The 26,291-nt window shown below is 43.5% G+C and overlaps 2 protein-coding genes and 1 pseudogene across 7 annotated transcripts in view; all 3 read right to left on the bottom strand.

The window, feature by feature from the left end:
- LOC149744698 (STING ER exit protein pseudogene) overlaps nucleotides 1-5,014 on the bottom strand; it is a 75,415-nt pseudogene extending 70,401 nt beyond the window's left edge. Inside the window, exon 1 of the transcript XR_016390884.1 lies at nucleotides 4,912-5,014. The product of XR_016390884.1 is annotated as an STING ER exit protein pseudogene (transcript). The remainder of the gene's footprint in view (nucleotides 1-4,911) is intronic.
- The window catches only part of GLG1 (golgi glycoprotein 1), a 148,144-nt gene extending 142,568 nt beyond the window's left edge, over nucleotides 1-5,576 (bottom strand). For 2 of the 4 annotated variants that reach the window (XM_089902424.1, XM_022583202.3), the window contains exon 1: nucleotides 4,912-5,374. In XM_089902424.1, the coding sequence (XP_089758550.1) occupies nucleotides 4,912-5,355 (444 nt within the window). In that variant the 5' untranslated portion in view covers nucleotides 5,356-5,374. Of the gene's footprint in view, nucleotides 1-4,911 lie in introns of all 4 variants that reach the window. The other 2 variants (XM_089902423.1, XM_089902425.1) reach the window with 2 other exon arrangements.
- A 12,955-nt stretch (nucleotides 5,577-18,531) lies between these two features.
- RFWD3 (ring finger and WD repeat domain 3) overlaps nucleotides 18,532-26,291 on the bottom strand; it is a 41,347-nt gene continuing 33,587 nt past the window's right edge. For both annotated transcript variants that reach the window (XM_022583201.2, XM_022583200.2), the window contains exons 10-13: nucleotides 26,080-26,256; nucleotides 24,245-24,459; nucleotides 22,769-22,980; nucleotides 18,532-21,121 (exon numbers count right to left, since the gene is read on the bottom strand). In XM_022583201.2, coding sequence (XP_022438909.2) covers nucleotides 20,978-21,121; nucleotides 22,769-22,980; nucleotides 24,245-24,459; nucleotides 26,080-26,256 — 748 coding nt within the window. In that variant the 3' untranslated portion in view covers nucleotides 18,532-20,977. The remainder of the gene's footprint in view (nucleotides 21,122-22,768; nucleotides 22,981-24,244; nucleotides 24,460-26,079; nucleotides 26,257-26,291) is intronic.

Here is a 26,291-nt window from a genome sequence, read left to right on the forward strand (position 1 = left end):
CTCCGCAACGGGAAAGGCCACAGCAATGAGAGGCCCGCGAACCGCAAAAAAAAAATGCCTTGATTATGTGGTTAGGCTGCTTCCAACCACTGAGAGTCAGCATAGGAGGAAATTCCATATTGGCTCAAACAAAACAATCATAATGTATCCTAAAGCCAAACGATGTTTGGATTAACTGCTGTTTGCATTATTCATTTCACTATTTCACCTGTGAATGAATAAGGAACCAGGAGATGTCACATATATAAATCCTAGAAACTATAAAATACATAAATACAGAGAATATACACAGGAAACAACTCATAAAGGTTAAATAATAGGAATCTTAGAAATTGTAAATTGTACTATTTCCCAAGCCTCTCATTTAACACATGAGGAAACAGAGACTCGAGTGGTAAACTGACTTGCTCACAGTCATAGAATTAGTTAATGGCAGTGCCAGCTCTAGTCCTAGTTTACTCTTTGTGGTGTTCCATTCATTCAATACAAATAGTAAGGGAATATATCTAAATTCTTCCATTATACCAGTACAAATTCTGCTTAAGGTGAAATGGGATCTGAAAATCTTTTCATGAAGCAGAAACTCTACTTGTAACGGACTCAGACTAGTAATTAAATTAGCTTTGTCTAATAATGCCAGTCTGTCCACCTGAGAAATCGACAATACTCCAATGCAAAGATGCTGCTCCTACCCAGTTGTTCTTGGTAGTGAAGAAAGGAAGATTCTAATTCCAGATGACTCTTCTCCTTTTGTGTGCACTTATGAACCCCTGGCGTTCTCAACAGCCACATACTAATTTCCATAGCTGCAACCATCCATGGCAGATTAGAAAGAATACAATCTTTGAAGTCAAAGAGAACTTGCTGAATACCACCCCTACAACTTAGGATATAACACTGGACAAATTACTTCATCTCTCTGAGCCTGTTTCTCAACTAAGATAATAACACTATTCACCTCACAGGATAAATGAGATAATACAGACATTATGGCATACTATCTTAGGATACGTACAGTTAAGAGAAAGGCTAAGAATAGAATAAGAAAATGTTCACCTATGAGTTTGAAAGTAAGTTTACAGTTTGTAATGTTGAAATATTAACTCCTGTTCAATATGTAAAATAGTCCATCTTAAATAAATATTTACAAAGCATTCACTCTGCGCATAGTTTAGAGATAGTGGTCACAAATTTATAACCTGAAACTGATATATCAAGACAAGGTACCAAGAAATTCAGAAAAAATACTCACAATGCTTTCAAATACTAAAAAATAACAATTAGATTCTGGTTTTTTTTTTTAAGCCCTTATCAGAGACTCACATTGAAGTGTTTATAACAGAAATGACAGTGTTTGGAACTTGCTTTAAAATATCCATTCTCCCAACCCCTGTGATTAAAAAAAAAAAGTGAGGATAGCTGAAGCTGTGTGATGCGTATGTGGGGAGTCATCATACCATTCTATTTGTGTTTATGTTTGAAATTTTCCATATTAGAAAGTTTTTTGTTTCTTTTTTTAAATCAAACAAAAAAAAACAACCTAAGAAAAACTATGCACATCACTAATAAACTTCTAAAGAACCAACATCTCCATCTGCAACTTCTAAACACAAGATACTATTGGTCGGGACTTCCCTGGTGGCACAGTGGTTAAGAATCTGCCTGCCAATGCAGGGGACACAGGTTTGAGCCCTGGTCCAGGAAGATCCCACATGCCGCGGAGCAACTAAGCCCATGCGCCACAACTACTGAGCATGTGCGCCACAACTACTGAAGACCGCGCGCCTAAAGCCCGTGCTCTGCAACAACATAAGCCACCACGATGGGATGTCCGTGCACCGCAACGAAGAGTAGCCCCCGCTCGCCGCAACTAGAGAAAGCAACGAACACCCAACACAGCCAAAAATAAATAAATAAATCTATTTTTTAAAAAAAAAGAAAAAGATACTGTTGGTCATTTCAGCCAAAAATATATAAACTATTTTAAAATTACTCTCAACATAAAGCATGTCTTGTCTCTTTATCAAATACTAGACAGTAATACTTTTGGTATTACTTCGCCTCCACCCGGTAGAACAGCCCAGGATGCATTTTTCCTTTTTACCCTTATACCTTCTAGTTATATATTCTTATGACTAGAACTACTACTAACTACATATACATACACACACACGTAAACAGGACTACTATCCATCATTATTGCTAATATACCCACTATGTAACAGGGGACCCGCTGGGTATACTTCACCTTTTAAAAAGTATGACTCAGCTGACAGGGTTAAAAAAAGAATCCCCCACAACATATAACCTTAAAATAGTGGCCAAAAGGAGAAAAAGCTGTGAACTAATCTTAGTCTATGTGCAGTTTTAATATAGTTCACACATAAAATTTTAATTTGGTGGCATATGATGCATTAGACAAACGGAAAGTATCCGCTGAAATTATTTAAAGGTAAGTATAAATACCTTCAAATAGATTCTCTAAGTGAATTAGTACATAACTTTGAACACTAAAGAGAACCTTAAAATATCTGAACTTAAGACTTAACCTACCCACATTGTTTCAAAATAAAAATGTGGTTTACTATACTACCATTTAAATATTCACATGCTTTGTCTTTTCATAATTCTAATAGCAAGAACACAGAGAACAATCTTCCCCAAATATGTATCCAAAGGGATAAAGAAGCACAAATGTCTACTTTCCTATCAAACTGTCCTACTTACCAAAAAACACATACAAAACATATTCCACACTTTCACTTCAAATGTGCCTAGCTAGTTTACTTTTTTAATCGTTATGCTCTTTCAAACACATAATTGAGATTTAACTAATTCTCTAAGTGGAATAAAATTTCTTTTTGCTGTCTTTAAAGGAAAAAAAGTAGTTTAAAAATAGCTCCACCTCCTAAAGAATATACACAGCTGTTCATGATACTATTCTTTCAATTTTTATGTATATAAAATTGGAGGAAAATTAATTAAATTGGAAATTTGGAAACCCCTGCCCCCCCCCCAAACCGCCTCTTCCAATTTACACGACATCTTTTCTTTCTCTAGAGCATAAAACGGGCTCCATTAGCTTACTCACCTTCAATCCGTCAACACTATTCACTGAGTCTCAGCACTGAATTAGGTACTCTGAAAAGTTACAAAGGAAATACAGGACCTAGTAACTACCTTCAAAGAGTTTAAGTCCCTATAAAGGAAGAAAAATGTAGTTACCAAAAGAATACCCTTGCTGAGAATCTTACAGTCAAAGGTGGAGCAGGGACTACATTTTCAGGCCAGGATCTTTACACTAACTAATGCAAGAAAGATAGTACCTACCAAATTAAAAAGACTCCAAAAGTGGTCAAAGCTAAGTTATTTACAGATTATATATGCTGCTACACACTTCTACATGCATGACAAAGGAAGACTGCTCCTGTGAGTGACTGTTTCCAAATGTCCCTAATGCACGTAAGGAGACATGTATTCCTTGAATGGGCCACTTTTTGCCACTTTCCCTAATAACATCCTGTTTCTACCACAAACTGCTTAAGCAAATGTTTGGTCTTCAATATTAGGATCCTAGTTTGAGAGAACAGCATCTATTATATATCCTCGAAGGCCAAATAGAAAATTTCAGGAAGCTTGACAGAATTAAGAATCATAGCTGTTATCGACTAGAGGAGTAGTTGCAGAATAAAGAATAACAAGGGATTATCTTCCTAGTTTTCAAATTGTAGATAAGTCATCTAAGGCCCCACATTTCTGGTGGCTCTAGAAATTTCCCTTCTCGCTGTCTCCTGAGCATGTATATCTTTTCCTCCTGTGAATTACTCTGCGTGGAATACCAGAGCAAATATCACAGGGGGATGAGGGCGAAAAAAACTGCCAAGACTAGCATTTTTCAACAAGCCAGTGGTTTTCCTATGACCATGAACACCTTAGAAAATTCTCTTAACAACTTCCCAAATAAAATTGTATCCAGCGGTGGCTTCATTCTACCTGTCAACCTTTGGGCCTAATTCTATACACCTAAACCTTACAAAAAAAGTATCCCTACCAGATTTGCTCCCAAACTTTGGAAACTGTCAAAAACGCACTTACGTCTGCAGCATTAAATCCAGAGAAGAAATTCTCTGTTACTTAACTGAATCACATCAAACAACATCAAACCTAGACTGCATTAAAAGGTACTGTTAAAATCATATTCAGACGTCAGAAAGGCAAAGACCCCACAATCCATCTTCAAATACTGCCCCAACTTTTCAAGCTCTGGGACTCTAAATCACTTGGAGTAACAGCTTACACTTGAGATTCATTACAAATTGACCAAAAGAAATGAAGAAGAAGAAGAAGGAAAAAAAAAAGCATATATGACTTTCAGCAGCTGGTGAATAATAGGAATTTTTGAATTACAAAATAATAGGGTAAAGACAGTAAATTCGGTTGCTGTCTACAATACATATCAGAATAGAACCAGTTACCTAAACAAACATTATCTACTGCCAATAAACAGCTGGGCATTCTTTAACAGCTGAAGTACGCCAACCATTTTTCATGTTTAAAAGGGTTGCTACAAATTATCCAAGTCGAAACGGATGGCAAAATCCTAAAGGAGCCACCGCGCTTAGAGCATCACACAAAAGGCCGGAACAAATATAAACACGCTCTGGGCCTTCGCCGACTGCAGCCGGGAGCTGGGGTCTGCGTCCCAGACCCCCGCACCCAGAGGTAATGAAAGGTGGGGGTGGGGTCCCCTTCTTGGAATGCGCCGGGGAGCGAGGGGCAGAGAGGGAAGGAGCGAGCGCAGCTCAGAGGAAGCGAGAGAAGCAGCAGACCGTCGTCAGCGGCTTCCAAGGCCGGCGACACCCTCGGGCCCGTAGCAGGCCTGGACCTCCCGGCCCCGTCCTGCCTCCTCACCTCCCTCACGTCCTGCAAGCACTCCAGCACCGCCAGGTTGTTGCTCCAGGTATGCTTGGGACACACACGGGTGACGTCCTCCCTGCAGGACTCTTCCTCCGCCAGCTTCCAGCCCCCGCCAGCCCCGCCAGGCCCTGATCCGCCCCGCCGGGCCGGAGACCCACCCGCCGGGAAAGGCGGCTGCGGCTGCTGAGGCGGTTGTTGCTGCTGCTGCTGCTGCTGCTGCTGCTGCTGGAACTGAGATGACTGAGGCAGCTGGAGCTGACCCCCTAGAGCGCCGCCTCCAGGTTGCCCTCCGAGGGGCAGAAGGTTGGCCCCCGGGCCCTGGCCTGGGCTGTGGCCTCCCTGGCCCTGGAGTTTGTCGGCCCCGGCCGCCGCGAGCAGCAGTAGCTGCAGCGCCGCCGACAAGCGGAACATCCTCCGTACACGTCCACACGCCGCCATCTTGAGTCAGCGGCGAGCTCGACGCACCCGCCGGCGCGGCGTATTTAAATGAGGGGGCGGGGAGTCGGGCGGGGCCCGGCGGGGTCCATCCGATCCCTTCTCCTGCCGGCGCAGACCCGCCAGCTGGGAGCAAAGCCCGGGAGTGGCCGAGCTCCGAATGGCCCACGCCCCGGACCTCGGCGGGCGGGAAAGCTGCGCTCTTTGCCGGGGGCGTTCCTGGTGCTCTTTAAGATATCTGGGTAGGGCAGATTTGCCTAATTCCCTTGGTTGTCATCACAGAAAAATAAAAAAAGGATTGGGATTGCCACAACCAAGATGGCCGGTAGAGTATGTCATCCGTTCAATGACTTGAAAAAAAAACTTTATGTGTAGAGGTGAACTTTACACGATCAGGTGTATTCCGGCATCTAAGAACCTCTTCTTGCATTTCTCCTTGCTTCCTTCCACCGGCCCCCAAAGCCTCTCTTACCCAGAAAAGGAGGCAGCATTGAATCAGGGTTAGGAGCACTGGTTCCAGAATAAGAAAAGAGCCTGTTATAATCCTTGCTCTTCGGCAGACTAGACAAGTCCTTTAACTTCTCTGACCCTCATTTTTCTCGTCTGAGAAAGAAAAGGAGGAGCTCTAATGTATAATTGTGAAGATTAGAAATAATAAAGTGCCTGGCCCACAATAGGGAATTCAAAAAGTTATAGCCAGTATTATGAATAAACTGGGAAGCCCTTTGCATGTGAGCCATATTTTAAGCCAGAATTTAAACTCATGTTTCAAGGAGGGAAAGAAAATAACAAAACATGTCTTTGAGGCCTCAGGTTAAGTCTGTGCCTCATAACTGTCTTGCTGACCTGCATGCAGCATCTTCAGCAAGCTCTATAGTCAGGGATGGTTGTTTCACTTAACACCAGTGACCCCTCCTTTTCCATAGGAGAGATGTTATCTTCCTAAAGCATCTTCGCATCTATTGTGTCATCTGAGCCATGCATCAGGCCTGAGTTGGGTTCTCACTCACCTGAAGAATGGCAGAGATGGTAACAGTTCTGCACAGCAGGGTTAAATGTCCTGCCCAGGATGAACTTTGCCAGCCTGGGACCAGAACCCCTGGCCTCTCACTTGGCGTAGTGCACTTTTATCCCACTCTGCCAGTATACCATGTTGGGGAGTGAGGGCAGCTTGGGACATGTGATCCCCACTGGTCATCCGTGTTCAAAAATGCAGCTTCTGCTGTCCTGACCCACAAATGGGCAGTGAAGACCAGACATAACTAGAACCTGAGAGGTCGGGTGGGGGCTCATGAGCCTCATAAGGAACCCCTGAGACTGAGAATATTTTAGGGGTACAAACTGCCCACTGTGGCTGACACAGGCCTCTATCTCTAGGAATGAGGACATGTTGACATCTCTACCAAAACTCACTCCTGCTACTGCCATAATGTGGTGCTAAGGCTGCTGCCAACCTTGAGCATTGACCAAGACAGCCCAGGGTAGAACAGATAAATGTACATGTTCCTTAACAGATATGTGGCATAGGTAAATCTCAGACCTGAAGTTCTTGAAAAGTCACTTAGGGTCATTAATTTTTTTAATTGTTTAATTAATTAATTTTTTTTGGCCATGCCATGTAGTTTGTGTGATCTTATTTCTCCGACTAGGGATTGAACCCAGGCCCTCGGCAATGAAAGCACAGAGTCCTAACCACTGGATAAGGGTCATTAATTTTCAATGATGTCTCCATGTGTGCAGACAACAAGTGGGAGTTTATTTTTTAAGCCAGTTTAAGGCCAGAAATTGACAATCCTCTAAGAGAAGCCAGCAGTTACCCATCTCACAGCCTGCAGTGAGGAAACCCTAGACCCGGCCACAGACTGCCTCTGGAGATAGGGACAAGTATATGTGCCTATCTTGAAATCACAGTGACCAACAAGCAAGAAACTGAGAGAAATCTGGGAACCTGGCCAGCTCAGGCTGTGTCAGGGAAGTCAGACTTTACAGAAAGCACAAACCCACAAGCCAGTGAGAAGAGGGTTGACCTGACCTGGGTCGCCTGGACTCAGTGACTTTTCAATAAAAACAGACTGTCTCTATCACAAACTAGGAATTCATTTTACCCTTTACTGTACCCTTTGTTTCTTGATCCTCACTTCTGTAACTCATCCAATAGATATGTGTTGAGCATTTTTTTTTAATATGTCACGCATTGCTCAAGAACTGGCTTATATGAGAGATAAACAATAAGACAGTGAATAAAGAGCAAGATAATTTCAGATAGTATAAGTACTATGAAGAAAATAAAAGACAGGGACTTCGCTGGTGGTCCAGTGGCTAAGACTCTGCACTTCCAATGCAGAGGGCCCGGGTTCGATCCCTGGTTAGGGAACTAGATCCCACATGCCACAACTAAGAGTTTGCATGCTGCAACTAAATATCTCACATGCTGCAACGAAGATCCCACATGCCACAACTAAGACCTGGCACAGCCAAATAAATAAATAAATATTTTTTAAAATAAATAAAGAAAAGATAAATGGGATGACTGGGGTGGGGAGGAGATTTTATATAAAGGCAGCTAGTGATCATTGAGTTAAGAGTGAATTGGCATAAATTTGTAAAAAAAAAAAAAACGGAGGGGCAGATCTAAAGATACTTAGTCTGTTCAGACTTCTATAACAAAATAGCACACACTGGGTGGCTTATAAACAACAGAAACTTATTTCTCACAGTTCTGGAGGCTAGAAGTTCAAGATCAGGGTGGTAGCATGGTCAGGTTCTGGCAAAGGTCCTCTTACGTGTTGCAGACAGCCAGCTTCTAATTGTGTCCTCACAGGGTGGAAGGAGCTGGGAGCTTTGTGGGATCTCTTTTATAAGAACACTAATCTCATTCATGAGGGTTCTACTCTCATGATCTAAGCACCTCCAAAGGCCCCATCTCCTAATACCATCACAGTGGGCATTAGGATTTTAACATATGAATTTAGGGGGGACAAAAACATTTAGACCATAACAAAAGAGTTCCAAAAGTAAAGGTTAATGACAAGTGCAAGTTCAAGACAAGGGAATAAGCATTCAGAATGAAGGCCTATGTGGCTGCATTGAAATGAGGAAGGAGGGGACTAGAAGAAGGAGTCAGAGAACCCATCAAGGGCCAGATCATGTAAGGCCCTGCAGGCCCTATATATACATGAAATTGGGGAGGATTCTGATCCCAAATACGAGTACAAATACAAATTTGTATTTACGCTGAAATAAAACCATAAAAACTAGATAAAATATATAAAATATCTTTTGAGGGGTTAGAAAGTAACTAATACAGTGAGGAAATGGGGGGCTACAATCTTTGAGAAAAGAGAAGTACACAGGGAAGCTCCAGCCCAGATTTTTTTCTGAGGGGACTGTCCAAATTATGGCCCAGAAGAATTGAGCCCTTGCAGAAAGCAGTAATCTTATTGGGCTGAAAATATACAGGTAGGAGTTCAGAATCCTCTAAGTGGCTGGGACTTAAGGGTCAAAATACTGGAGAGAAGGAAACCACAGAGAAAAAGCCAAAAATCTGTGAACAAATTTCTCTCAAGTGGCTGACTGACTCCTAAGCTGTGCATGCACAGAGTCAGACTCCAACAAATCCTGAAGAAAACAATAGCTGAGAGAGCAATAAATTGAGAGAGATTTCAGCTTGGAGCTTGGACCCTGCTGAGGTGTAGAGGCCTTGGTAAACACCCCTGGCTTTTAACTGAGGCCTCAGAAGTGTTACACCCTAGGAACAAAGGCCATATTGCAGGAGGAAGGACAACACCCCAGAGGTAAGGACCTTGCCCTAGAAGAAAAGACAAAACTACAATGGGCCAACCCTAATAAAGCTTAAAACATGCCTCAATGGGGTCAAGGTGACCCTCCAGTACTCTGTCTATAAGAAGAAAAATTAACCTTTTTGGAGAAAGATTAATACCATCCAGAGCTTCTATAATTTTTAATCTGCATGGTCCAGCTTTGAATCAAACATTATGAGGCATGCTAAAAACAAAACAAAGCTGAACTAAGCTAAACTAAATAACCAAAAACAAAAAGTCAGCAAAAACTCCATATGATTCCGATATTGGACTCATCAGATGGGGACTTTAAAATAACTGTGACTAGTTTGCTATAGAAAATAAAAGATAGATAAAATAGGTGAAAATAGAGAATTTCAACGGAAAATTGGATTCTATACAAATAATCAAATGGACATTCTAGAACTGAACTAAAATTCATTAGATAACATAAACAGCAGTCTGGATATCTTAGTCTGTGTGGGTTGCTTTAACAGAATACTATAGGGAATTCCCTGGCGGTCCAGTGGTTAGGACTCCATGCTTCCACTGCAGGGGGCACGGGTTCAATCCCTGGTTGGGGAACTAAGATCCCGCAAGCCAGGTGGTACGGCCAAAAAAAAAAATTAAATAAAAAAAAAAAACCCAAAACAGAATACCATAGATGGGATAGCTTATAAACAATGGAAATTTATTTCTCATAGTTCTAGAGGCTGGGAAGGCCAAGATCAAGGTGCTGGCAGATTCAGTGTCCAGTGAGAGCCCACGTCCTTGTTCATAGACAGCCTTGGCATGTCATTGTAAAACTGGTGACAATCAAAGAGAGAAAGAGAAAATCTTAAAAGCAGACAAAGATGCATTATCTTCAAAGGACCAATAACAGGCATATCTGATTTTTCATTAAGAAACTATGAAAGCCAGAAAACAGTAGAATGACATAATTTAAATACCAAAAGAAAAAAAAATGTTGCTAACCTAGAATTCTACACCCAGGGAAATTGTACTTCAAAAATGAAGTACTAGGAAAAAAAAAAAAATGAAGTACTAGGGAATTCCCTGGTGGTCCAGTGGTTAAAGACTCTGTGCTTCCACTGCAGGGGGCACAGGTTCCATCCCTGGTTGGGGAACTAAGATCCCACATGCTGCGTGGCACGGCCAAAAAAGAAAAAAAAAGCAATGAAGTACTGATACACGCTACAACATGGATGAACCTTGAAAACATAATACTAAGTGAAAGAAACCAGAGACAAAAAGCCACCAGTTGTAGGATTACATTCATATGAAATATCCAGAAAAGGCAAATCCATAGAGACAGAAGTAGATTAATGGTTTCCAGGAGATGGGAGGAGGGGAGAACTGAGAAGTATGGGATTTCTTTGGGAATGATGGAAATATTCTGGAATCAGATAATGGTGATGAATTAGATAATCACAATCAAAACATTGTGATTATACTAAAAACCACTGAACTGTGCACTTAAAATTGTTAAAATAGTGGAGTTTATGTTACATGAATTTGATCTCAATAAGTTTTTGGTTTTTTTTTTGTTTTTTTTTTGCGGTACGCGGGCCTCTCACTGTTGTGGCCTCTCCCGTTGCGGAGCACAGGCTCCGGATGCGCAGGCTCAGCGGCCATGGCTCACGGGCCCAGCCACTCCGCGGCATGTGGGATCTTCCCGGACCGGGGCACGAACCCGTGTCCCCTGCATCGGCAGGCGGACTCTCAACCATTGCGCCACCAGGGAAGCCCTTCAATAAGTTTTAAAAAATGTAATTAGATCCATTCAAAAAAGGTGAATTAAAGACATTTGCAGGGACTTCTCTGGTGGCGCAGTGGTTAAGAATCTGCCTGCCAGTGCAGGGGCATGGGTTCAAGCTCTGGTCTGGGAAGATCCCACATGCCGCGGAGCAACTAAGCCTGTGTGCCACAACTACTGAGCCTGTGCTCTAGAGCCCGCGAGCCACAACTACTGAGCCCGCATGCCACAACTACTGAAGCCCGCACGCCTAGAGCCTGTGCTCTGTGACAAGAGAAGGCACTGCCATGAGAAGCCTGCACACTGCGGCGAAGAGTAGCCCCCGCTCACCACAACTAGAGAAAGCCCGCGTGCAGCAACGAAGACCCAATGCAGCCAAAGATAAATAAACAAATAAATAAATTTAAATAAATAAAATAGTTAAAAAAGGCATTTGCAGACCAACTAAAGCTGAGAGAGTGAGGTAATTCATTGCTAGATGGTCTGCACTACTCTAGGCTGAAGGAAAATGATCCCAGATGGAAGCATAGGACTGCAGGAAGGAATAAAGAGCACTGAAAGGGTAAGTATGTGGACAATTAATATTGTTTTAAACAACGATAATGAGAGATTTTTAACATATGTAACAGTGAAATATATGACTCCCATAGCATATAAAGAAGGATGCAGATTGTAACTGCTAGGCCCTGGAGTCTAGGATAAACACTAAAAGAATACTACAAGAATGTGTAAGTGTAAAGCATTTGACTAATCCAAAAGAAGGCAAAAAGGTAGGAATAAAGTAACAAAGAACACGTAGGATAAACAGAAAACAACTGCACTAGGTTTAAGTCTACTTAAATCTAAGTGCATTGGGAAGCTGTTGGAGAGGTATCAGCCGGGGTGTGGTTTAATCGCCAAGCAAGAGCTAATAGAGTCTTTAACCACCTGACAAGTACCCTCAGTGCTCAGCATGATGCTGGGCACATAGAGGGCAATCAATGAAGGCTTACTGAGCTGGCCAAGCTTCTCCTCCCACCGCTGAGTGGCTGAAGTGACTTCCCTGAAGCCCTCTAATTGTTCTTCTCATTGTTTGGGCAAGCAAGGTGAAAAGAAGTGATGGGGCAGAGCACTTTCCTCCCCTGACTTCTTACCATCTTCCCCATTTGAGGACTATGGCAGCTTCCAAAATACAGGAATGCTTTCCCAAACTTGACTGTGCAGCTGAATCACCTGGAGCAATTTTCAAATGTTTCTGATTATGGAATCCAGGAATATGCTTTCCTAACAACTAAGGCAGCACTGGTCCCTGCCAGTCCTTGGCAACTATTGCTCTAGTGCAGGACTGCATCAGTGGTCTCTTTCCTCAAGCACCTCCTGCCCTTTGCCATATCCAAAATTTCAAGATCATGTAGATGTGACATTGACCCATGAAGTTCTAACACTTTCTTCCTAAATTTTTTTTCTCTTCTCCTTTCATGCTCAGCTCAAAAGTCTCAATATTTTTGAAGTCTTCCTAGGAAAATTAACCCCTTTTCAACATGCCATTTTTAGATTTATTCATTTATAATTCAGCAGTTCTTTTCTGAGCACCTCCTATGTACTTCCTGCCTTGGGGATAGCACTGTAGTTAGAAGAACTGGACTGTCTGGGTTTATCTAATCCACCATTTGCCTCCTGGTGGGTTATTCTGGGTTCTGTGAGAAGCAATCTCCAGACAGGATTCGCTGTGGAAGAAACTTATTAGGATTAAAGCCTCACAGGAATGGGCCTGCTTTAGCATCTCTTGCCGTGCTCAGTCACTGGCTGGAAGAACCCTTGGGGAGTGTGGCCTCAGAGTGAACCCAGCGATGGATTTCAGAGCACAGCAGCTGGCCAATTACAGTCCCCACAATTGGACATGTGAGAGGCAAATTTTCATGACCATCATATTCCATCCCTTGTGCCTCATAGATTTATTTCTCTACACAAATTTGATGAACAGCTACTCTATAGTTTCCATGGATCTCTTTTTCAGAGGGAAAAACTCAGAAGAGGGAGGTTAGTGAGATAAACTAATGTCCATCATTGCTGGTGATCTCAGGGCTGCAAGTGGTACTCATCCTCTTTTTCCTCCATTCTGAATTTCCTTTACCCTCAGCTAGCACCTCAGAAGTCTTGGTGGCTTACCTGGTGATGTGACACAAGCCTTCATTTTAGGGGTGGTGTTGGTAGTGGGCATAATAACCTTTTCATCCTGGTGTGGTATTGTTGCATGTCTGTCCACAGTTAGAGAGAGGCAACGGAGCACCAGAAGGCATCCAAGTGGACCACTTGGATATTTCTCTTTGCTCCCATTATGTACAAGCAGCCCTACTTCCTCCTGTTGATCAGGGTTAGTTACCACTGCCAATATGGTGATTCCTCTTCTCACCTATTGGTCCCTGGGCACAAGGTCCCAAAGTGCTCTGGTAGCAGCCATAATTTATAGTTCAGTGGGACCCTTGCTGTGTCCTCTGGCAAAGTGCACCCCTGTAGGAAACCCAGGACCTTCAATGATGTGGAGCCCAGGTTGCTGGGATGGGAAGTACAAAATCACCCAGGTCATTGGGAGTGACAGTAAATGGAGCCACTCCTGTTTTCTCATGTTGGTTCCTGGACCCATGTATGCTGCCTACTGGGGAAACAGCACCAATAGAGGTCTCTTGACACTGCATCCTGAAGAATGACACCCTATTCTCTCAGAGTGTTGCTTCTTAGCTAGTGCTTCAGCTATGTCTTTAGAAGGTCATTATCAGTATGCTATTAGCTGGCTGTTTCTGGATGGGATAGTATATGACAAGACCAACAGATCCCATGGTCATGGATCCACTTCTGCAATCCCTTCACTGTACAGTGGGTCCCCTGGGTCAGATGCTATGTTGTGTAGCAATCTGTGCCTCAATCTGGCATTCTGCTGGCAGAGGCCCTGAGAGCAAGAAAGTTAAATCCACACGCAGAATAGGTATCTATCCCTATAAGGGAGAACTGCTGGCCTTTTCAAGAGGAAGAGGCCCATTGTATCTGACTTGCCACAAAGTAGCTACTTGATCTTCTCTAGGAATAGGGCATATCAGAGACTCAGTGTTGGTCTCTGTTGCTGACAGGTTGGACATTAAGAGGCAGCCTTGGTAAGTGGCAGTCCATTCTCCCAGACAGATTTTGGGCCCATATGTAGCCTCCATCTCTGCCACCGCGGCCACTCCATTCGTGGGCCCAACATATCAGGTCTACAGTGGCTGAAGGATGGCTGTCAATTGGTTGAGTCATTTTGCCTACTTGGTTGTTCAATGCCTCTTCCATGGTAGAGGTTCTAGTGTGTATTGTCCTGTAATAAAAAGTCTTTACACATTGTGCCTTCTCCATATAGTCCAACCACATGCCACTATCCCAGACCAGGCTGCTGGACCCTGCCCAGGAATCTGTTTATATTCTCACCTTAAACCACTTCTTCCATACAAAGTGGAAAGATTAGGGCACAGCTTGCAGCTCCACCCACTGGAATATTTTTCACTCTCCACTGTCTTTCAGGGTCATACTTGCATCCTGTAGGTTTTAATGGGGCACTAATCTCCACCATCCTCCATCCCCCAGTAAGACACTGCTTTTTTTTGTTTTTTTTGGTCACGCCACGCGTCTTGCAGGATCTTAGTTCCCTGATCAGGGACTGAACCCAGACGATGGCAGTGAAAGTGCTGAGTCCTAACCACTGGACTGCTGGGGAATTCCAAACATTGCTTTTAATTTATTATCCTGGCCAGTGATTGCAGAGCAGTTTCCAAGGTTTACATTTGGCCTTTCCTGTAATGGTATTTTTTTTAATTAATTAATTTATTTTTGGCTGTGTTGGGTCTTCATTGCTGTGCACAGGCTTTCTTTAGTTGCAACGAGCGGGGGCTACTCTTTGTTGCGGTGTGCAGGCTTCTCATTGCAGTGGCTTCTCTTGTTGTGGAGCACAGGCTCTAGGCGCACGGGCTCAGGAGTTGTGGCACCTGGGCTCAGTAGTTGTGGCTCGCGGGTTCCAGAGCACAGAGCACAGTAGTTGTGGTGCACGGGCTTAGCTGCTCCGTGGCACGTGGGATCTTCCCAGACCAGGTATCAAACCCATGTCCCCTGCATTGGCAGGCGGATTCTTAACCACTGCGCCACCAGGGAAGTCCCTGTAATGATAATTCTTACCCCACAGGCCAGAGACACCACATGTTTCCAGATCATATTCACAATGATCTAGTGTTTCTAGGTCTAGATTATTCTAGATCATTTCCAGTTATATACTTGGGGACTGGGGAAATGATCACTGGATGGGTCCACATAACCAGTGGGGCCACTGTGAGCCATAATCTAGCCAGGACTCCATTTATAGTACCAGGTCCCCAGGGGACAGGGACCTATGATGATGCTTTTAGTCTGAGTATCAATGGCAACTTGGACCAAATGTCCAATAGTCCTCAAATGGTTGGTTATTTCTCTTTTGTCAGTGTATAGTCACCCAAGTAAATGGCCATTGAGTCTCTGTGGGGAAAGACTGAAGGAACCATATGCTTGGCATGGTGTTGTAGGGTCTTTGTTCCTAGGCTCCCAACTACTTATTCATCAATGGGCTCTGGATCTGAAAATTGGCTCAGGTCTAGAAACTGAGCAAAGGAGCATGACCTTTGGGGATGACCACCTTTAGCCTCCTGCCCCTCCTTTCTTATGGAATTTTTTGCTTATAGATGTTAAAAAGCACCCTCACTGGGCTTCCCTGGTGGTGCAGTGGTTGAGAGTCCGCCTGCCGATGCAGGGGACACGGGTTCGTGCCCCGGTCCGGGAAGATCCCACATGGCGCGGAGCGGCTAGGCCCGTGAGCCATGGCCGCTGAGCCTGCGCGCCCGGAGCCTGTGCTCCGCAGTGGGAGAGGCCACAACAGTGAGAGGCCTGCATACTGCAAAAAAAAAAAAGCACCCTCATTGGCTGTGTCTATTTTGCCCCTAGGGATGCTGTCTTTTATTAACTCTCTCCCCAACTCCCTGCGGGTCAAGACCCCTTAGTCAGCTCTTCAATCTTGCTGGTAATAATGGAATTGTGGTCTCCTGGCTTCTGGAAGTTAAGCATTGCCACCTGGTCTTTATTATTCTTGGGCCTCAATCATCCCCATCTTGCCAAATTTCCCGGAACACTCCTGGCATACCCGTGTTATCTAGGTCTACCAGGAAGCAGAAAACAAAATGGGATTAGGCATCAACAAATAACCAAACAACCCAATTTAAGAGTGGGCAAGGGGGGTTTCCCTGGTGGCACAGTGGTTAAGAATCTGCCTGCCAATGCAGGGGACATGGGGTTGAGCCCTGGTCCAAGATCCCACATACCGTGGAGCAACTAAGCCCGTGTGCCACAACTACTGAGCCTGTGCTCTAGAGCCCACGAGCCACAACTACTGAGCCCACGTGCCACAACTACTGAAGCCCACGTACCTAGAGCCCGTGATCTGCAACAAGAGAAGCCACTGCAATGAGAAGCCCACACATCACAACAAAGAGTAGCCCTCGCTCACCGCAACTAGAGAAAGCCCACACGCAGCAACGAAGACCCAACACAGCCAAAAATAAATAAATAAAATAAATAAATTTAAAAAAATAAATAAATGAAAGTGGGCAAGGGATTTGAATATTCTCTAAAGAAGGTATACAAATAGCCAATAAGCGCATGAAAAGATGCTCAACATCACTAATCATTAGATAAATACAAATCAAAACTACAATAAGATGCCACCTCACACCATTCAGATGGCTACCGTCAAACAAACAAACAACCCCCCCCAAAAAGAAAAAAACAGAAAGTAACAAGAGTTGAAGAGGATGTGGAGAAACTGAAACTCTTATGCACTGTTAGTGGGAATGTAAAATGGCACAGCTGCTGTGGAAAAACAGTATGGCAGTTCCTCAAATAATTAAGAAGAGAATTACCATACGATTCAACAATTCCACTTCTGGGTATATACCCAAAAGAATTGAAAGCAGGGTCTCAAAGAGATATTTGTACACCCATGTTCATAGCAACACTGTTCATAATAGCTAAAATGTGGAAACAACTCAAGTGTCCACCGACAGATGAATGGATAAGCAAAATGTGGTCTATGCATGAAATGGAACATCATTGTCTTAAAAAGGAAGGAAATTCTGATACATGCTACAACATGGATGAACTTCGAAGACATTATGCTAAGTGAAATAAGCCAGTCACAACAAGACAAATACTGCATGATTCCACATAGATGAGGCAATTAGAGCAAATACACAGATCTCACCCGTGTGAAGCAGAGATAGGGAGGAAGCAAGGATGGTTAGGTGGAAACAACTTAGACTGAAGTTCAAGTCTAAGAAAGTTTGGCCAACAACACTGGAGAGTCCTCAAGCTAAAGTTGCCTGTCAGGCATTCAGCGTCTCCCAGAAATGGGCCTGCCTTAGTATCCCTGCCATCCTCAGTCACTGGCTGGGAGCAACCCTTGGAAAGTGCGGCCTTGCTGTGATGCAGTAGTGGATTTCAGAGCTCAGCAGCTGGAACAGCAGTCAATTATGCCCTCCTTGGTCAGAGATCTGAAAGGCTCATGTTCATGGCCACCACAGCTGAGCAAATTCTTTCACTTCTCTGAGAGTTCCTTTCATATAAAAGGTATACCACAGCATTAGGTACATACTCAGTAAATGTAGGTTGTTATTATAAATCTAAAATGAACTATTCTGATTAATTTTTAGAAACAAAACAGTATGACTACTGAGCTGGAATGACAGCAGTTGCTTAATACCAACAAGAGTAAAGGGATGGGGCTTCCCTGGTGGCGCAGTGGTTTGAGAGTCCACCTGCCGATGCAGGGGACATGGGTTTGTGCCCTGGTCCGGGAATATCCCACATGCCGCGGAGTGGCTAGGCCCGTGAGCCATGGCCGTTGAGCCTGCACTCCGCAACGGGAGAGGCCACAACAGTGAGAGGCCTGTGTACCGCAAAAAAAAAAAAAAAAAAAAAAAGAGTAAAGGGATGAAAAATGGAATAACATACTTCCAGGCACTCCAAATTATCCAGCTAAGGGATCTGAACTTGTTTGTCACAGAAATCTCAGTGATTGTCTAGGGTGAGAACCCTAGATTGTCTAGGGTTGTAAGACCCAGAGAGAAGAACCCAGTATTCTGGAGTGTGGGTGTTCTACCTCCCTTACAACAATTTGCCAAGTTATACAAACTATGGTTCCTAAAGGAATTTCACGTCTCTTTTTTTGGGGGGGGGAGAGGGAGGGGTCTTAATCAGAGCAGCAAATGTTAGCATCTGCTAATGTATTTGTTTCCTTTCCTTGACTCAGGCAGCAAGTGACTCAGGTGAGGGAAGGCGCATATTGTTTGCCTAGTGATGTTAAGTACTGTCACTCTCTCTACCTCGTCAGGATACCACCTTCATGAGAGGAACTGGGGTCATGGCCAACTCTAGGGCTACCACTGGAGCCCGAGCGCCACATTAGAAAGCCCGCATGCCACAACTAAAGAGAAGCCTACACTCCACAACTAGAGAGAAGCCTGTGCATGGCAATGAAGATCCCGCATGCTGCAACTAAGACCCAACACAGCCAAAAAAAAAAAAAGACAAAAGACATCAGGAGTAGGTACACATGGTAAATGCTTTATTTTCATATTAACATTAAAACATAAAACACAGAACATGAAGAGATCCCACTGTCCGGTTTTCAAAACAGGTACAAGGATATATACAACAAGAAAATATTTTTGAGTCTGCTTAACTCCAAACCCTCAAATGGGAAAACCACCTTAGAGCCAGGGTAAGGGAACATGGTGGGGCAGAGTCTAGGTCTACAGAGGTAATCTCTCCTGCCAGGCAGAGGTGAGCGGGGGCAGGGGCAAAGTTTTTTTCCTTTGGAGAAATCAGTCACAGTCCCAAGAATTTGCTTCTAAAACATCTAAATTTACTAGAGGAATGCAAGGATTGGTAAGACATGAGATTCTTCCAACTTCCCTAGTAATACAAGTCCCTTGGTTCCTACACTTGGGGGGATCAATCAGCGTCAGCTGAGTGTACTTCAACACTAGTCAAATCCTAACCCTGCCCTGGGTTCTGCCTCTGCCAAAGACAAAGGCAGCCAGGGCCTGACCACTCGCATCCTCTCTGTTATCATCAGCTGAAACCAGATGAGCTCTGATTTTTTTTTTTTTTTGCGGTACGTGGTTCCTCTCACTGTTGTGGCCTCTCCCGTCGCGGAGCACAGGCTCCGGACACGCAGGCTCAGCAGTCATGGCTCACGGGCCCAGCCGCTCCGCGGCATGTGGGATCCTCCCAGACCGGGGCACGAACCTGTGTCCCCTGCATCGGCAGGCGGACTCTCAACCACTGCGCCACCAGGGAAGCCCGAGCTCTGCTTTTTAATTCAAATCCTTTTCTGCCACTGAAGCTCTAGGCCTGGGCAGTCATTCTTAGTCATCAACATATCAAAAGAAACACCTCCTCTAGAAAAGGGGGCTCTTTCCCAGGCTCTGGAAACTGGCTTTTTGAAAAATGTCCTTAAATAGGAGGCCACTCTTTAAAAGCACAACTAGAATGTGGAACTCTGGGGAAATCTACTGCAGTAACCCCTTGCTGGTAAGAAATGCTGGAAGCAGTTCAGGAGTTGACCGTCAGAACTGTTTTAAAATAAAAATGATAAAATTTCTACAATTATTTAAGAAAATAACACTGTTAGCCATCCTGCTCCCAAGAACAAGGAGCACACGCCTTGAGACATGTTCTGTTGTGGACAATAGTTTAGAAGAGTAGCCTTTAGCAAAGCAAACAGATATAAAGTGAGCCCTCTATTGGAGAAAAGTGCAGCTCCCAAAGTTGGACAATCCAGGGCTGAAATGAAAGCTGGTGGGCATCTCCCTGCAAACCACATAGGCCTCCAACCACTATTATCTTCCTGAGAATAACTGTTTTACTAACAACACTTTTTTTTAAAGTTAGGAAGGGAGGCAAATCAGAGGAACTTGGAATCAAACATCAGTTTCACCTGGGGGAAGGATTTAACCTGGGAATTCTAAACACGCTCAAGAATGGCTCCTCACTCCAAGGGGTTGACTTTATTCAGAGAGAAACTCTTTCAAAATGGAAGAGACAAGTCCTTTTTTTGCTTTCAACAGCAGTCTGAGTAGCTTCTCTTTTGTAAGCCTCTCTTGGTTATTAGCCCCTTGCTCCTGATCTCTCATACTAGGAGACTCAAGTAAGAGCTCTGACATATGGCTCATCTCTTCCTAGTGAGAGGGACAAAGAGTGGCCTTCAAAGCACTGGCTTATATAAAACCAATCCTGAGATCCTAAGCTGGCTAGAAAAAAAAGTGAGTCTTCCTCACTGCTCAAACAACTGGTCTTTCCTTGACTCCCACAATGTGATGAACTCCATACACTCGGCATTAGGGAAGGGTCTACAGCTCATCAGCCACCACCATCACTGGGTTTACCAATATCCCAGCACTGCACACCTGAACATTACTGTTCCTGCCAAAAAGCAGACCAGATGTGCTCTACCACACACTTCTGTAGGGATGAGACCAAGTTACTAAAAGGTTATCAGCCCGCAAGGTCAGAAATAGATCAAATCCTTTGGAAGATTCTACAGTGCCCACTTGTGTTCAACGAAAGATTCTTTTGCATCCAGGCTGCATCCAAGCAGCATCAGGAAGATGGTTAGTCCCTTCAGGAACATACACATTCCTCATATAGCTCAAGTGACAAGACCACTCTGGTGGGATGTCACATCCTCTGGAAATGCTTGGTGCACACACATATCCTAAATGACTTCTGGGAGGATACTCTCCGAGGCTCAGCAGTAAGTTTGACAAAAATATTGATTCTCAACGAGATTCATGAAGGCTTTTACCCCCAAGAAATGTATAATGTGATGGAGTACCAGTCACTGACTCTTTTGATGGACACTGCCACAATCCCAAAAGTTCTAGGCCACAGACAATAAGCACAGATCTTGCTCAGGGCTGCCAGGTGCTAACAAACAACATTTAACATTAACCAGAAGCATGTCCGACAAGTTTCAAGATCATGGTCACTCCCACCTATGGATGTGGACCATCTTCTCCGTTAAGGTAGCCAAGTAGCTGTTATGGTTCACCTGAAATGGGCAGATGTCCAAGACAGGCTGATTAGCCTGCAGTTCCTGCAGCAACGAGCCACTGCCAGCATCCCACAGCTAAAAAAGAAAAGCAGAGATAAAGGTTAGCTAGGTCCCTTCAATTCAGCTAGGGACTTGCATTCTTATCATCACACAACTTTGAAAGCACTGCAGGGAGCAAAACAGACTGTCCCTAACCTTCACAAGGTTGCACAAAGCCAACACACCTGACATAGGTCACGTATGGCCTCACCTACTAAAATCAGCAATTAGTCTACCTGTGAGTGGATCTGAAAACCAAGCCTAGTATTCACCCCTTCAATCTACGTGCCAAGAACTCTTTTAGGGAAAGAAGAGTCAACAAGACAAAAAGTCCCTGTCTCTGCCCTCATGGAACCCTATAGTCTAACTGGTGCTTTCTTCTCCTTTAAAAAAATTTTTTATTGTGGAAAAAAAAAATTAAAGTAATAAAAAGTACAATAGTACAATGAGCCATCCATCACCCAGATTACTAAGCTTTTACCATACATGCTTTATTGATTTTATTTTTTCTTTGCTGACATCATGTCATTTTACCCTTATATACATAAGTATACATCTCTAAAAAAAAGACATTTTCTTGGGACTTCCCTGGTGGCGCAGTGGTTAAGAATCTGCCTGCCAATGCAGGGGACACGGGTTCGAGCCCTGGTCCGGGAAGATCCCACATGCTGCTGAGCAACTAAGCCCGTGTACCACAACTACTGAGTCTGCGCTCTAGAGCCCGTGAGCCACAACTACTGAGCCCGTGCGCCTAGAGCCCATGCTTCACAACAAGAGAAGCCACTGCAATGAGAAGCCTGCGCACCGCAATGAAGAGTAGCACCCACTCGCCACAACTAGAGAAAAAAGCCCGTGTGCAGCAACAAAGACCCAACGCAGCCAAAGAAAAAAAAAAAAAGACATCTGCTTTAGTTTCTACTGTACAGCAAAATGAATCAGCTATACATATACATATATCCCCTCTTTTTTGGATTTCCTTCCCATCTAGGTCACCACAGTGCATTAAGCAGAGTTTCCTGTGTTATACAGTATGCCACATAAGGCTCTTTACATTTAAATTAAATTACATAAAAATTTTACAATTAAGTTCTTCATTCACATTAACTACTTTCAAGTGCTCACATGGCCCGTGTGACATAATTGGACAGTGCTGCTCTATGGGTTCAAGGACAACACACAGAAGGCATTGTGTGCTTCATTTTGCCTAACATCAAGAGGCAAATTATTTCTGGTTAACCCATTTACAATGATGCAAATGTTGATCAATGTATTCAGGTGGTGACAGGCTGACCCCTCCACTGTAAATTCATCCTGAATTGATGAAGCTGATGCCTGATCAATTATTTTATAGAGGTTTCAGTAGCACTTTTTTTAAAAGGTTCACAATATGGCCCATGAGACACTATAGCTCACATAAAAAGAGTGAGGTCAATCTAAAGATACTGGTATGGAAAGATATTCGGTCAATCTAAAGATACTGGTATGGAAAGACATCCAAAACAGGAAGTTAAATGGGAAAGAGCAAACTATAGAGTAGTATGTATCAATATTAAGTGTGACTTGTGTAAAAAATAAACTAAGCAACCACACACATACACGTATGAAGATACATGCAATTATGGAGAACTCTGGCTCTTTGCTTTATATACGTCAGTATAAATAAAAAACTGACATACTACTCACCAGGGCAGAATTTGACATTTCATCCCCAGTACACACCAGGATGCTGCCATCATTCTCTGGATTTTGGAAAATGGCACTTTTGGTCAGTAGTTTGCAAGTGGGTCCCCCACGGAATGTTTGTACAGAATTGCAGGAACAGATTGGCTCTCCAGCATTATCCAGCTTATAGGACATCTCCATGAGTACACTTCGTAAGGTGCTGTGATTTTTATCTATGAGACAGAGAAATCAGTATTGATCCATGGGGATGGTCCAAAGAAATTAACCAAGTACATGAACTTGGTTACCAGTTAGTTGAGTGGAAAGGGCACAGTTTTATCAAACCATCATGAATAGCTACAGAGCAAACATAACAAGAACAAAATAATACATCACAAATGAAATTCAGAACCCTAGGCTAGGATGAAGCAAGTTATCTACAATAGGTTTTTGTATATGAGGGATACAATTCTGAGAATGAACTAGCCTTTTTACGAAAATCACTGTAACCGGCCAGACCTCTGTTTGGGTTTTTGTCTTCCTTAAGGGTTCTGACTACAAGGTTTTTTCCTTCCCCCAGTCAGGACCCCATTAATCCCTGGAACTGTACATATAAAGTGAAAGCATATTATTACAGAAGGGGAAACATATACAAGTGGTTCTGCTGGGAGGCAAACAAAAGCTAGAGAACAAAATGGGATCCCCAAGCTTTCTAAAGTCATAGCAAATCCTTGGAGATAGAGGACCTAGATGACTAAAACCAAAAGGGAAAGAAGAGTCTGCTAAAGAAGCTTCTCAGCTCAAACAAAACTTAAAATGCTTAGGTCAATCCACAACTAGCAGAAGTATGGGCACTTTAATGACTATCTCTTACAAAACATCTGCCTGACCATCAATATAGCTCATCAGGAATTTAGATTCATACCTTTCAGCTAGGAAAAACCTGTGAATTTTCGCATAGTTGCTAGTCGAGGGTTGCAGTCCTGGTTCTGGAGGGCATGAGAAGTTCAGCTGGCTCGGGCCACTACAGTTGTCCGTCTACTCTTCACTTATGTTTGTTGGCCCCAAATAAGGAAGAACAGCTAATAGCCTAGAGTCTGGGCTCTCTACATGACTCCCCTTATCTGGGCCTTTCTTTTAAGTGAAATGAGGGGCAAGTAGAAAACATGAAACTGATCTAAGGGTAGCTCAGTGGCTTCAAGAGCAGGTCTCCTCATTCCACTACTGCCTTAAGTCACAGGGGCTCCTAAAGTGGCTAATTCACTTCCAAGGAGTACCTGGCCAAATATGTCCCAGTTCACACAAGTGAGGAAAAGGGAGGCAGGCTCTATGGAAGAACTCGGGACCACTGTCCTCACTGTAGTAGCAAGAGCTATTAGTCTGTGAGGGGCTTACCAGTACCACCTGAAGGCTAGGACAAGCTCTCCTTTTCTCCCCTCTACCGATCTGCTCCCAAACAAACCACAGGTCCCACGAGGACACGCGAACAACACTCACCAGGCCTGTAGGTCACAAGACAGTGCCGGCTGCTGCTCTCTGTCTGAAAGTCTATGCAGCCCCCAGGCTCCATGGGCAGCACATGAGGCCAATGAGTAAAGCCCATTTTCAGCTCCCAAAAGGAAGCATTCTCCAAGCTTCCAGCCAACAGCCCACCATATGGAAATGCAGCCGAGGCAGCTCTGGGTATGTATGACAGGGATACCAGCGGGCATCTGAAGGGAAAGAAAGGAAATCATGCCTCACCTTCCAATACTTGGATTGCTCCAGACCCCACTACCAGGAGCCCTTGAGGACTTTCCTAACTCTATAGAAAAGGTTAAAAAACTTCTGAGGGTCACTATCCTCTGATAGCTGATAAAACTACCAACCCACTCTGCAGAAACAAAAGAGCATACATATAATATTCCACATTCAGTTTCAGAGGAGACACCACATGCTCTAAAAGCAACGGGAAAAAAAATGGACTAGGAAATTTAAAAGTACAAGGTTACAAACACAAGATCTGATTGGTGTGAAGCTTCTGGAAATGGGGTTAGCCACATACACAAGAAAAGTCAGAAAGGAAATTCAGCTTATACATCTAATAAACTAAAGCTTGCAAGCTGTAGTTGACAGACCCCCTCAATTAAAATCCAGCCTAGGGAATTCCCTGGCGGTCCAGTGGTTAGGAATCTGTGCTTTCACTGCTGTGGGCCCAGGTTCAACCACTGGTCAGGGAACTAAGATCCTACAAGCTGTGTGGCACAGCCAAAAAACAAACAAACAAAACAGCCTAAAGCAACTACATTTTAATTCAGAAACAGGATTGTTTCTTTAGAGATTTTCTAAATGTCTTTCTGCAATCATATGACCCAGACTGCATGCCAAGAGTTCTCTCAGAAATATTAGCCTACAGACTATGTTCCTATGAACTCGTTTCTGCTGAAGCTGCCAAAGTGGTCACATTGCCTGCTTTGTTTCATTTCCTTGTCATAATGAAGTTAACCTAAGCAAACTAAAACAAAAACGAATACATATTCTTCCCTTGCTATTTGCTGTATTTTATTGTCTACTCTACGTGGATCCTCTACATCGATGGCAGTCACCTTGTTTGCCTGGAGTTCGTATTTGTATAAACTTACATCAGTCACCTTCAGGCCCATGAACCACATCACTGAAGAACGATTCCACTCAACCCAAACGAAAAGAAAACCCCACAGTGTTGAGGCTAGGTTTCAATAAACAATTATTACTATAGTGATATCTTTATGTTTAGATTGCTCTACCCCCCTTTTAGTACACTCTGAAGAGCCAAAGTGGTGCTGGTGGCTACCCATCCTCAGAACCTGGGCCAACTTCACAAACCTCCCAACTCTATAACTGGATTATAAATGGATAAATCATAGTAATATGGTTCAGCTGTGGATTAGGGACGTTTTAAATCACTTTTTATTGGGCTGCTCTTTACTGATCTCTTCCTGTGTGTTAGACATGTGTCTATTAAAGCAAGACTGTGTTAACCATATTTCACAGATGAAGCTCATAACAGGCCAAGAAATGTGACCAAGGTCACACAGCTCATAAATGGTGGAGCTGGGTTCTGAACACAGATTTGATTTCATTTTGGCATGTTGGGTGAATCTGGTTATATTTGGTACCAGAACTTTCTACCATATGAACTATCATGAACACAAACTCTAAGGATGTTACTGATTCTGAAGTGAGAATAGATCAGTGGACTCAGAGAACAGCCCTCTGTTAGGAATTCTGATCAACTGTGAAACACTCTCAAAAGACAGGATTAATACAATAACAGTCTAACAGAAAGCTGTTACCTACAGGTGGCTCCCTACCTAGCTTTCTGAGGTGCTAACTCCTGGATATGAGAGCTTGTGTTTCGAAGGTCATACAACAGAATTGAACCGTTGACCAATCCAGCATACATGTAATTGTTTTCATCAAGACACCAGCAGCAGCTCCAGACAGGACGTCCAGTATTATAAGTCTGGACCACAGTATTTGTCTCCAGGCTGTGGAGTTAAAAAAGACTTTTACAACTATGCAT

The sequence above is a fragment of the Delphinapterus leucas genome, chromosome 20, assembly GCF_059928025.1.
Source record: "Delphinapterus leucas isolate spDelLeu-1000000601 "Yukka" chromosome 20, BTC_Dleu_Yukka2, whole genome shotgun sequence".
NCBI lineage: Eukaryota > Metazoa > Chordata > Mammalia > Artiodactyla > Monodontidae > Delphinapterus > Delphinapterus leucas.